Source organism: Ascaphus truei, chromosome 23, assembly GCF_040206685.1.
Source record: "Ascaphus truei isolate aAscTru1 chromosome 23, aAscTru1.hap1, whole genome shotgun sequence".
Taxonomy (NCBI): domain Eukaryota; kingdom Metazoa; phylum Chordata; class Amphibia; order Anura; family Ascaphidae; genus Ascaphus; species Ascaphus truei.
In genome coordinates, this window is record NC_134505.1 from 7,408,833 (window position 1) to 7,422,600 (window position 13,768).

General features: G+C 57.8%; 1 protein-coding gene across 2 annotated transcripts in view; it reads right to left on the reverse strand.

Annotated features, from left to right (window-relative positions):
- Positions 1-1,121: 1,121 nt before the first annotated feature.
- The window catches only part of MYO1D (myosin ID), a 122,128-nt gene continuing 109,481 nt past the window's right edge, over positions 1,122-13,768 (reverse strand). For both annotated transcript variants that reach the window (XM_075580396.1, XM_075580397.1), the window contains 2 exons: positions 8,047-8,151; positions 1,122-1,286 (listed from right to left, as the gene is read on the reverse strand). In XM_075580396.1, the coding sequence (XP_075436511.1) occupies positions 1,137-1,286; positions 8,047-8,151 (255 nt within the window). In that variant the 3' untranslated portion in view covers positions 1,122-1,136. The remainder of the gene's footprint in view (positions 1,287-8,046; positions 8,152-13,768) is intronic.

The following is a 13,768-nucleotide window of genomic DNA, read 5'->3' on the forward strand; positions in this document are numbered from 1 at the left end:
CTCTTCCCTCCCCAACCCCATCTACCTTTCCTTCTCCCCCTCTCTTCTCCATCCCCTCTCCCTTTCCCCCCCTCTCTGCTCTCCTGTTCCTTCCCTCTCCCCTTCTCCTCCACCTCCTCTCTTTCCTCTCCCCTCTTCCTTCCCTCACCCCTTCTGCTCTTCCTATGCTTACCCCACTATTCTCTCTCTCCCTTTCCTTCAATCCCACTCTTCTCTCCCTTTCGTCCCCCCCATTCTCTTCCCTGTCTTTCTTTCTATCCCTCCCCCCTCTTCCTTCCCTCCCTCATGTTTCATCCTTCTCTCCCTATTCTCTTCGCTCTCTCCTCCCATCACCGTCCACCCTATCTTCCACCCCCCTCTCATCTCTCCCTTTCCCCTCTCCTCTCCCTCAACCCCCCCCCCACCATTGCGTGACACCGACAGAAGAGAGCTACGAATTGTCGCACTGCAGTGTGACACGGTGACAGGGGCAAAAGTGGACGTTCGGGTTATTAATCTGCCCCAGGCGTGGCCAACTCCAGTCCTCAAGGGCCACCAACAGTTCAGGTCTTCAGGATATCCTTGCTTCAGCACAGGTTGCTCAACCCTAGTCTTCAAGGACCACCAACAGGTCAGGTTTTGAGGATATCCCTGCTTCAGCGCAGCTGGCTCAATCAGTGGCACAGTCTTCGACTGAGCCACTGATTGAGCCAGCTGTGCTGAAGCAGGGATATCCCTTATACTTGGCCTGTTGATAGCACTTGAGGACTGGAGTTGGCCTGTCTTCGACTGAGCCACTGATTGAGCCAGCTGTGCTGAAGCAGGGATATCCCTTATACTTGGCCTGTTGATAGCACTTGAGGACTGGAGTTGGCCTGTCTTCGACTGAGCCACTGATTGAGCCAGCTGTGCTGAAGCAGGGATATCCCTTCTACCTGGTCTGTTGGTGGCCCTCGAGGACTGGAGTTGGCCAGTCATTGACTGAGCCTCCTGTGCTGAAGCAGGGATATCCCTAATACCTGGCCTGCTGGTGGCCCTTGAGGCTTGGGGTTGGCCGCCCCTGCTCTACCCAGTGACACAGGCAGAAACGATCTCTGGGCCAAAGAGAATGCCCCCCTCCCCCCCCGGGTCACATGACCTGTGACACGTCACGACGGTCACTCCACGCTAAGGTAACACAGTGACGCACGCACGTTATACAGAGGGGTGGTGGCCATCACTTTATACTGCTTGGCCGAGTCCATCTTGTAGAGGTGCCGGTCCGTGATAAAGATGGCGCGATCCTCCACCTTGTTAAACCGGTTTACCTGCAGCGAGAACGAGGGAGATATATATATATATTGTATTTAACACACAGATATATATATATATATGTATGTATATATAGTTAAGTTATGGTGGGTAAAAAAAGTGGCAAAAACCCTCCACAGCAAAGCATATAGCAAATGGAAATATTACTGTATGTTCATTCGCACGTCTTAGACAGGTCTGCAGCCCCGCCTTTCACCATTATCCCCCAGCATGCAGTGCTTCTGCTGCAGCAAGGGATTCTGGGAAATGACATGCAGCCCTGCCTTTCACCATTATCCCCCAGCATGCAGTGCTTCTGCTGCAGCAAGGGATTCTGGGAAATGACATGCAGCCCTGCCTTTCACCATTATCCCCCAGCATGCAGTGCTTCTGCTGCAGCAAGGGATTCTGGGAAATGACATGCAGCCCTGCCTTTCACCATTATCCCCCAGCATGCAGTGCTTCTGCTGCAGCAAGGGATTCTGGGAAATGACATGCAGCCCTGCCTTTCACCATTATCACCCAGCATGCAGTGCTTCCGCTGCAGCAAGGGATTCTGGAAAATGACATGCAGCCCTGCCTTTAACCATTATCACCCAGCATGCAGTGCTTCCGCTGCAGCAAGGGATTCTGGGAAATGACATGCTGCCCTGCCTTTCACCATTATCACCCAGCATGCAGTGCTTCCGCTGCAGCAAGGGATTCTGGGAAATGACATGCAGCCCTGCCTTTAACCATTATCACCCAGCATGCAGTGCTTCCGCTGCAGCAAGGGATTCTGGGAAATGACATGCAGCCCTGCCTTTAACCATTATCACCCAGCATGCAGTGCTTCCACTGCAGCAAGGAATTCTGGGAAATGACATGCAAATGAGCACACAGTGTCACCTTCTGCTTCAAAGCAAATGAGCATACAGTAATATTTCCACACACACACACAATATAATAAGCACTCAGATATATCTGTAAATAATATCAACGTAAGATGCATGAAAAAAAAACAAAAAAACCCCACAATTTTATTGTGTACTAGCTGATATACCCGGCGTTGCCCGGGATTGAATGGTCCCACTCCCCCTCTCTGTCCACTCACCCCCTATCTCTGCTCCCCATTGCCCTCTCTCTGTGGGGTGGTGAGTTAGTGACTGGGTGAGTTAGTGACTGGGCGGGTGAGTTAGTCAGTTAGTGATTGGGTGGGTGAGTTTGTGAGCGGGTGGGTGAGTTAGTGAGCGGGCGAGTTAGTGAGGGCGGGTAAGTGAGTTAGTGAGCGGGGTCTCTCAGCTAGTGACTGGGTGGGTGGGTGAGTTAGTGACTGGATGGGTGGGTGAGTTAGTGACTGGGTGGGTGGGTGGGTGGGTGAGTTAGTGACTGGGTGGGCGGGCGGTTGAGTTAGTGACTGGATGGGTGAGTTAGTGACTGGGTGAGTTAGTGACTGGGTGGGTTAGTTAGTGACTGGGTGGGAGGGTGAGTGAGTTAGTGAGTGGGTGAGTGAGTTGGTGAGTGGGTGAGTGAGTTAGTGACAGGGTGGGTGAGTTAGTGACTGGGTGGGTGAGTGAGTTAGTGACTGGGTGGGGTGAGTTAGTGGGTGATTGAGTTAGTGGGTGAGTTAGTGACTGGGTGGGTGGGTGAGTGAGTTAGTGACTGGGTGGGTGGGTGAGTTAGTGACTGGGTGAGTTAGTGACTGGGTGGGTGAGTTAGTGAGGGGGTGGGTGGGTTAGTGACTGGGTGGGTGAGTGAGTGAGCTAGTGACTGGGTGGGTGAGTTAGTGACTGGGTGGGTGAATTAGTGATTGGGTGGGTGGGTGGGTGGGTGAGTTAGTGACTGGGTGAGTGAGTTAGTTAGTGACTGGGTGGGTGAGTTAGTTAGTTAGTGAGTGGGTGATTTAGTGACTGGGTGGGTGGGTGGGTGAGTGAGTTAGTGACTGTGTGGGTGAGTTAGTGACTGTGTGGGTGAGTTAGTGACTGTGTGGGTGAGTTAGTGACTGGGTGGGTGAGTTAGTGACTGGGTGGGTGAGTTAGTGACTGGGTGGGTGAGTTAGTGACTGGGTGGGTGGGTGAGTGAGTGAGTTAGTGAGTGTGTGGGTGGGTGAGTTAGTGAGTGTGTGGGTGAGTTAATGACTGGGTGGGTGAGTGAGTTAGTGACTTGGTGGGTGGGTGAGTTAGTGGGTGGTTGAGTGAGTTAGTGATTGGGTGGGTGAGTTAGTGACTGGGTGGGTGAGTAGTGAGTGAGTGGGTAAGTTAGTGGGTGGGTGAGTTATTGAGTGGGTGGGTCGTTGAGTGAGTTATTGACTGGGTGGGTGGTTGAGTGAGTTAGTGACTGGGTGGGTGAGTGCGTTATTGATTGGGTGGGTGACTGGGTGAGGAGTGAGTGACTGGGTGGGTGACTGGGTGAGGAGTGAGTGGAGTGAGTGACTGGGTGAGTGACGGTGGGTGGGTGAGTTAGTGACTGGGTGGGTGAGTTAGTGACATGGTGGGTGGGTAAGTGAGTTAGTGACTGGGTGGTTGAGTTAGTGACTGGGTTGGTGGGTGAGTTAGTGACTGGGTGGGTGAGTGAGTTAGTGACTGGGTGGGATGAGTGATTTAGTGACTGGGTGGGTGGATGAGTTAGTGACTGGGTGGGTGGGTGAGTTAGTGACATGAGTTAGTGACTGGGTGGGTGGATGAGTTAGTGATTGGGTGGGTGAGTTAGTGACTGGGTGGGTGAGTTAGTGACTGGGTGGGTGAGTGAGTTAGTGACTGGGTGGGTGAGTGAGTTAGTGACTGGGTTGGATGAGTGAGTTAGAGACTGGGTGGGATGAGTGAGTTAGTGACTGGGTGGGATGAGTGAGTTAGTGACTGGGTGGGTGGATGAGTTAGTGATTGGGTGGGTGAGTTAGTGACTGGGTGGGTGAGTTAGTGACTGGGTGAGTTATTGACTTTGAGTTAGTGACTGGGTGGGTGAGTTAGTGACTGGGTGGGTGAGTTAGTGACTGGGTGGGTGAGTTAGTGACTAGGTGGGTGAGTTAGTGACTGGGTGGGTGGGTAAGTGAGTTAGTGACTGGGTGGGTGAGTTAGTGACTGGGTGGGTGGGTGAGTTAGTGACTGGGTGGGTGAGTGAGTTAGTGACTGGATGGGTGAGTTAGTGACTGGGTGGGTGGGTTAGTGACTGGGTGGGTGGGTGAGTGAGTTAGTGACTGGATGGGTGAGTTAGTGATTGGGTGGGTGAGTTAGTGACTGGGTGGGTGGGTGAGTTAGTGGGTGGGTGAGTTAGTGGGTGGTTTGAGTGAGTTAGTGACTGGATGGGTGGGTGAGTTAGTGACTGGGTGGGTGAATTAGTGACTGGGTGGGTGAGTAATGAGTGAGTGGGTGAGTTAGTGGGTGGGTGAGTTAGTGACTGGGTGGGTGATTGAGTGAGTTATTGACTGGGTGGGTGGGTGAGTGCGTTAGTGACTGGGTGGGTGACTGGGTGAGTGACGGGGTGACATTTCCCCCTCCCCCGCCCCCCATACCGGAGGCGGCGGCGGCATGAAGCTAGAGGGCAGGCCGGCATCCCCCCCGCACCCCCATACCTCACGTGGCAGTGACATGCAAATAGTTAGCGTCACCGCATCCCCCACACCTCAGGCGGCATGAAGATAGCGGTTAGGCATCCCCCCCACCTCACGCGGAGAGGAACCTTTGGGGAGGGCGACAGGGAGGTACGGGGAGTGGGGGGGGGGGGGAGTGAGGACAGTCAGCCCCGCTGCGGCCGGCAGTGCTCTGCTCCCCCGCCGGCATGTTAAGGGCGCGCCGAGTTGTGTTTCAGGCAGGAGAGGGTGGTGCGGCTGTGGCGCCCCTGAGGTCTGTGAGGTGCAGGGAGCAGTCGTGGCGCCCAGTGGCAGGGAGGCAGCCACCGTGATCGGGCAGAAGGGGGACACATCATCCGCCCCCCCCCCCCCCCCCCCCCGGGGACAGCGCAACTCCGTGGCAGTGACACCCCCCCCCCCCCTACCTCTACTTCGACGACGACAGTGGACAGGAGGGGGACAACGACAGTGGACAGGAGGGGAACGCGGAGGCAGGGAGGGGGGCGTGAAAGGCAGGGGGAGTGAGCGGCGGGGAGGGGAGGTGAGTCAGCCGGCAGGGAGGTGAATGAGCGGCGGGGAGGGAGGTGAGTGTGATGGGGGGGGGGAGGAGAGGTGTGTGTGTATACCTGGCGTTGGCCGGAGGCAGGGGGGGGGCGTCAAAGGCAAGGGGGGGCGTCAAAGGCAGGGGGGGGCGTCAAAGGCAAGGGGGGGGGCGTCAAAGGCAGGGGGGGCCTCAAAGGTAGGGGGGGGCGTCAAAGGTAGGGGGGGGCATCAAAGGCAGGGGGGGCGTCAAAGGCAGGGGAGGCGTTAAAGGCAGGGGGGGGGGGCGTCAAAGGCAGGGGGGGAAAGGCAGAGGAGGGGGGCGTCAAAGGCAGAGGGGGGCGTCAAAGTTAGGGGGGGGGCGTCAAAGGCAGGGGGAGGGGCGTCAAAGGCAGGGGGAGGGGCGTCAAAGGCAGGGGGGGCGTCAAAGGCAGGGGGGGCGTCAAAGGCAGGGGGGGCGTCAAAGGCAGGGGGGGGCGTCAAAGGCAGGGGGGCGTCAAAGGCAGGGGGGCGTCAAAGGCAGGGGGGGGCGTCAAAGGCAGGGGGGGCGTCAAAGGCAGGGGGGGCGTCAAAGGCAGGGGGGGGGCGTCAAAGGCAGGGGGGGGGCGTCAAAAGCAGGGGGGCGTCAAAGGCAGGGGGGGGGCGTCAAAGGCAGGGGGGGGCGTCAAAGGCAGGGGGGGGGGCGTCAAAGGCAGGGGGGGGGCGTCAAAGGCAGGGGGGGGGCGTCAATGGCAGGGGGGGCGTCAAAGGCAGGGGGGGGCGTCAAAGGCAGGGGGGGGGGCGTCAAAGGCGGGGGGGGGGGGGGGCGTCAAAGGCATGGATTCCTCCCCCTGCATTTCCTCACCTGCCAGCATGCCGCGCTCCTCGGGCTGCCACTGGTTCTCTCCCCCCTTGTGGCCTCCGCCGACTCCCGGTGGCACAAAGGAGGTATTAACTCCCTGCCGCCCTCCTCCTGCTCCTCGGGGATGTTGAGCCGTAGAGAGTGTGGTGGGGGAGGTGGGAGAAGTGGGAGGTGGGGGGTTGAGGTGGTTGAAGTGGGGGGGGAGGTGGGGGGGGGGGAGGTGGGGTGAAGTGGGGGGGAGGTGGGTTGAAGTGGGGGGGGAAGGTGGGGTGAAGTGGGGGGGAGCGATGGGGGGGGTGGGGGGAGCGACACACACGCGACACCTACCTCTACTTCCGGTCGACGCCATCTTCTCACTCGGTGCCGCGAGGGAGGAAGCGTGTCCTTCCGATCGCCGCCATCTTATGCGCCGCGAGGGAGGAAGGGGGTCCTTCCGTGCGCCGCCATCTTAGGTGTGTGTGTGTGTGTGTGTGTGTGTGTGTGTGTGTGGCGCCGAGGGGGAAGAGAGTGGCAGTTGGGTGACGTCAGACCCACCAATCTGATTGGCCAGAGACTGAGGACCAATCAGATTCACCGCAGCTAGTACCAACCATTCGATTTTATATATTAAGATACATCTAAACCCCACAGACAGCTACAATAACAGCACATGAAAAACAGGACAGGACAACAGCAAAACCCTCCCGGGAGTGACACAATAAGGTATCGGATCATGAAATTGTACAGGGGACATAAAACAATCCACAGGTAAGGGAAAAGGGGAGAGGGGGGTGCCACCCTGAACAGAACGGGGACCCCCGGGACAAAGTCCCAAGGGAATACAATGAGCTCATTACACACTTACGCACACGTACGTACGCACACTTACGCACACGTACGCACACGTACGCACACATCACATTGGGTTCAAACACCGTAGGTTAGATGGGAACCACAGTTAACCCCTGCAAGGCGGCTTGACCCCTGGCATTTGGATTTCCACATCTATAAGGGATTAGCGATTTTTGGTTTCGACACATGGACCTAGGGACGCTCTGCTGTCCTGTCTTATTGGTTTAGGGACATTCTGCGGAGGGGTGACGTATCCGCTGTGGTCATTGTATTCCCTTGGGACTTTGTCCCGGGGGTCCCCGTTCTGTTCAGGGTGGCACCCCCTCTCCCCTTTTCCCTTACCTGTGGATTGTTTTATGTCCCCTGTACAATTTCATGATCCGATACCTTATTGTGTCACTCCCGGGAAGGTTTTGCTGTTGTCCTGTCCTGTTTTTCATGTGCTGTTATTTGTAGCTGTCTGTGGGGTTTAGATGTATAGACAATTAAATTGTGTTTTTTGTTGTTTTTTACTATTTCATGCATCTTACGTTGATATTATTTGCAGATATATCTGAGTGCTTATTATAGGGCTTTCTTTGTGTCTCTGTGTGTTTTAGATTGGCTTTGACCCTTAGCCATCCCCCTTTTTTATTGCTAGGGATGATTGTTTGGCTTTAGATATCGGATTATTTATACGGTGTTCTGATTGCGGTATTTTCTTTGTGTATATATATATATATATATCTCCAATAAAGAATATCACTTGTGAGCACATTCACATAACTTAGACAGGTCTGCAACCCTCCCTTTTACCATTATTCCCAGCATACAGTGCTCCCACTGCAGCAAGGGATTCTGGGAAACGACATGCAAAAGAGCACACCATGTGTCACATTTTGCCTGAAATCCATTTTTTACATGGAACCCTTAATGGAACCTTTATAAACTCATGCTCGCTGCTCACACACACACACACACACACACACACACACACACACACACACACACACACACACACACACACACATTATATACACACCTTGCGCACGTGGCAGGAGAACAGCGCGTTCATATATTTATCTTTCCTCTTCAGCTCGTTCGCACGGGAGAGAAACGCCACCGCAGCCGCTCCGTTCCCCTGCTTCTGCAAAGAGAAAGCGCTCACCCTGTCACCAACACCCCGATACACTGCGCCTGCACCAACACCCCGATACACCGTGTCCCTGCACCAACACCCCGATACACTGCGCCTGCACCAACACCCCGATACACCGTTGTCCCTGCACCAACACCCCGATACACCGTGTCCCTGCACCAACACCCCGATACACTGCGCCTGCACCAACACCCCGATACACCGTGTCCCTGCACCAACACCCCGATACACCGTGTCCCTGCACCAACACCCCGATACACTGTGTCCCTGCACCAACACCCCGATACACCGTGTCCCTGCACCAACACCCCGATACACTGTGTCCCTGCACCAACACCCCGATACACTGCGCCTGCACCAACACCCCGATACACCGTGTCCCTGCACCAACACCCCGATACACTGTCCCTGCACCAACACCCCGATACACTGCGCCTGCACCAACACCCCGATACACCGTGTCCCTGCACCAACACCCCGATACACCGTGTCCCTGCACCAACACCCCGATACACTGTGTCCCTGCACCAACACCCCGATACACTGTGTCCCTGCACCAACACCCCGATACACTGTCCCTGCACCAACACCCCGATACACCGTGTCCCTGCACCAACACCCTGATACACTGTGTCCCTGCACCAACACCCCGATACACCGTGTCCCTGCACCAACACCCCGATACACTGCGCCTGCACCAACACCCCGATACACCGTGTCCCTGCACCAACACCCCGATACACTGCGCCTGCACCAACACCCCGATACACCGTGTCCCTGCACCAACACCCCGATACACCGTGTCCCTGCACCAACACCCCGATACACTGCGCCTGCACCAACACCCCGATACACCGTGTCCCTGCACCAACACCCCGATACACCGTGTCCCTGCACCAACACCCCGATACACTGTGTCCCTGCACCAACACCCCGATACACTGTGTCCCTGCACCAACACCCCGATACACTGTCCCTGCACCAACACCCCGATACACCGTGTCCCTGCACCAACACCCCGATACACTGTGTCCCTGCACCAACACCCCGATACACCGTGTCCCTGCACCAACACCCCGATACACTGTCCCTGCACCAACACCCGATACACCGTGTCCCTGCACCAACACCCCGATACACTGTGTCCCTGCACCAACACCCCGATACACTGCGCCTGCACCCCGATACACTGCGCCTGCACCAACACCCCGATACACTGTGTCCCTGCACCAACACCCCGATACACCGTGTCCCTGCACCAACACCCCGATACACTGTGTCCCTGCACCAACACCCCGATACACTGCGCCTGCACCAACACCCCGATACACTGCGCCTGCACCAACACCCCGATACACCGTGTCCCTGCACCAACACCCCGATACACTGCGCCTGCACCAACACCCCGATACACCGTGTCCCTGCACCAACACCCCGATACACCGTGTCCCTGCACCAACACCCCGATACACCGTGTCCCTGCACCAACACCCCGATACACCGTGTCCCTGCATCAACACCCCGATACACTGCGCCTGCACCAACACCCCGATACACTGTCCCTGCACCAACACCCCGATACACCGTGTCCCTGCACCAACACCCCGATACACTGTCCCTGCACCAACACCCCGATACACCGTGTCCCTGCACCAACACCCCGATACACCGTGTCCCTGCACCAACACCCCGATACACCGTGTCCCTGCACCAACACCCCGATACACCGTGTCCCTGCACCAACACCCCGATACACTGCGCCTGCACCAGCACCCCGATACACCGTGTCCCTGCACCAACACCCCGATACACCGTGTCCCTGCACCAACACCCCGATACACCGTGTCCCTGCACCAACACCCCGATACACTGTGTCCCTGCACCAACACCCCGATACACCGTGTCCCTGCACCAACACCCCGATACACCGTGTCCCTGCACCAACACCCCGATACACTGTGTCCCTGCACCAACACCCCGATACACCGTGTCCCTGCACCAACACCCCGATACACTGTCCCTGCACCAACACCCCGATACACTGTGTCCCTGCACCAACACCCCGATACACCGTGTCCCTGCACCAACACCCGATACACCGTGTCCCTGCACCAACACCCCGATACACCGTGTCCCTGCACCAACACCCCGATACACTGTGTCCTGCACCAACACCCCGATACACCGTGTCCCTGCACCAACACCCCGATACACCGTGTCCCTGCACCAACACCCCGATACACTGCGCCTGCACCAACACCCCGATACACCGTGTCCCTGCACCAACACCCCGATACACTGCGCCTGCACCAACACCCCGATACACCGTGTCCCTGCACCAACACCCCGATACACTGTGTCCCTGCACCAACACCCCGATACACTGTGTCCCTGCACCAACACCCGATACACTGTGTCCCTGCACCAACACCCCGATACACCGTGTCCCTGCACCAACACCCCGATACACTGCGCCTGCACCAACACCCCGATACACCGTGTCCCTGCACCAACACCCCGATACACCGTGTCCCTGCACCAACACCCCGATACACTGTCCCTGCACCAACACCCCGATACACTGCGCCTGCACCAACACCCCGATACACTGTCCCTGCACCAACACCCCGATACACCGTGTCCCTGCACCAACACCCCGATACACTGTGTCCCTGCACCAACACCCCGATACACTGTGTCCCTGTCACCAACACCCCGATACACTGCGCCTGCACCAACACCCCGATACACCGTGTCCCTGCACCAACACCCCGATACACTGTCCCTGTACCAACACCCCGATACACTGTCCCTGTACCAACACCCCGATACACTGTCCCTGCACCAACACCCCGATACACTGTGTCCCTGCACCAACACCCCGATACACCGTGTCCCTGCACCAACACCCCGATACACCGTGTCCCTGCACCAACACCCCGATACACCGTGTCCCTGCACCAACACCCCGATACACTGCGCCTGCACCAACACCCCGATACACCGTGTCCCTGCACCAACACCCCGATACACCGTGTCCCTGCACCAACACCCCGATACACTGTCCCTGCACCAACACCCCGATACACTGTGTCCCTGCACCAACACCCCGATACACTGCGCCTGCACCCCGATACACTGCGCCTGCACCAACACCCCGATACACCGTGTCCCTGCACCAACACCCCGATACACCATGTCCCTGCACCAACACCCCGATACACCGTGTCCCTGCACCAACACCCCGATACACTGTCCCTGCACCAACACCCCGATACACTGTCCCTGCACCAACACCCCGATACACTGCGCCTGCACCAACACCCCGATACACTGTCCCTGCACCAACACCCCGATACACCGTGTCCCTGCACCAACACCCCGATACACTGCGCCTGCACCAACACCCCGATACACTGCGCCTGCACCAACACCCCGATACACCGTGTCCCTGCACCAACACCCCGATACACCGTGTCCCTGCACCAACACCCTGATACACCGTGTCCCTGCACCAACACCCCCATAACCCGTGTCCCTGCACCAACACCCCGATACACTGTCCCTGCACCAACACCCCGATACACTGCGCCTGCACCAACACCCCGATACACTGTCCCTGCACCAACACCCCGATACACTGCGCCTACACCAACACCCCGATACACCGTGTCCCTGCACCAACACCCCGATACACCGTGTCCCTGCACCAACACCCCAATACACGGTGTCCCTGCACCAACACCCCGATACACTGTGTCCCTGCACCAACACCCCGATACACCGTGTCCCTGCACCAACACCCCGATACACTGCGCCTGCACCAACACCCCGATACACCGTGTCCCTGCACCAACACCCCGATACACTGTGTCCCTGCACCAACACCCCGATACACTGCGCCTGCACCAACACCCCGATACACTGTGTCCCTGCACCAACACCCCGATACACCGTGTCCCTGCACCAACACCCCGATACACTGTGTCCCTGCACCAACACCCCGATACACTGCGCCTGCACCAACACCCCGATACACTGCGCCTGCACCAACACCCCGATACACTGTCCCTGCACCAACACCCCGATACACTGCGCCTGCACCAACACCCCGATACACCGTGTCCCTGCACCAACACCCCGATACACCGTGTCCCTGCACCAACACCCCGATACACCGTGTCCCTGCACCAACACCCCGATACACCGTGTCCCTGCACCAACACCCCGATACACCGTGTCCCTGCACCAACACCCCGATACACTGCGCCTGCACCAACACCCCGATACACCGTGTCCCTGCACCAACACCCCGATACACCGTGTCCCTGCACCAACACCCTGATACACCGTGTCCCTGCACCAACACCCCGATACACTGTCCCTGCACCAACACCCCGATACACCGTGTCCCTGCACCAACACCCCGATACACCATGTCCCTGCACCAACACCCCGATACACTGCGCCTGCACCAACACCCCGATACACCGTGTCCCTGCACCAACACCCCGATACACCGTGTCCCTGCACCAACACCCCGATACACTGTCCCTGCACCAACACCCCGATACACCGTGTCCCTGCACCAACACCCCGATACACCGTGTCCCTGCACCAACACCCCGATACACTGTGTCCCTGCACCAACACCCCGATACACTGTGTCCCTGTCACCAACACCCCGATACACTGCGCCTGCACCAACACCCCGATACACCGTGTCCCTGCACCAACACCCCGATACACTGTCCCTGTACCAACACCCCGATACACTGTCCCTGTACCAACACCCCGATACACTGTCCCTGCACCAACACCCCGATACACTGTGTCCCTGCACCAACACCCCGATACACCGTGTCCCTGCACCAACACCCCGATACACCGTGTCCCTGCACCAACACCCCGATACACCGTGTCCCTGCACCAACACCCCGATACACCGTGTCCCTGCACCAACACCCCGATACACTGTCCCTGCACCAACACCCCGATACACCGTGTCCCTGCACCAACACCCCGATACACTGCGCCTGCACCAACACCCCGATACACTGTGTCCCTGCACCAACACCCCGATACACCGTGTCCCTGCACCAACACCCCGATACACTGTCCCTGCACCAACACCCCGATACACCGTGTCCCTGCACCAACACCCCGATACACTGCGCCTGCACCAACACCCCGATACACTGTGTCCCTGCACCAACACCCCGATACACTGCGCCTGCACCCCGATACACTGCGCCTGCACCAACACCCCGATACACCGTGTCCCTGCACCAACACCCCGATACACCATGTCCCTGCACCAACACCCCGATACACCGTGTCCCTGCACCAACACCCCGATACACTGTCCCTGCACCAACACCCCGATACACTGTCCCTGCACCAACACCCCGATACACTGCGCCTGCACCAACACCCCGATACACTGTCCCTGCACCAACACCCCGATACACCGTGTCCCTGCACCAACACCCCGATACACTGCGCCTGCACCAACACCCCGATACACCGTGTCCCTGCACCAACACCCCGATACACCGTGTCCCTGCACCAACACCCTGATACACCGTGTCCCTGCACCAACACC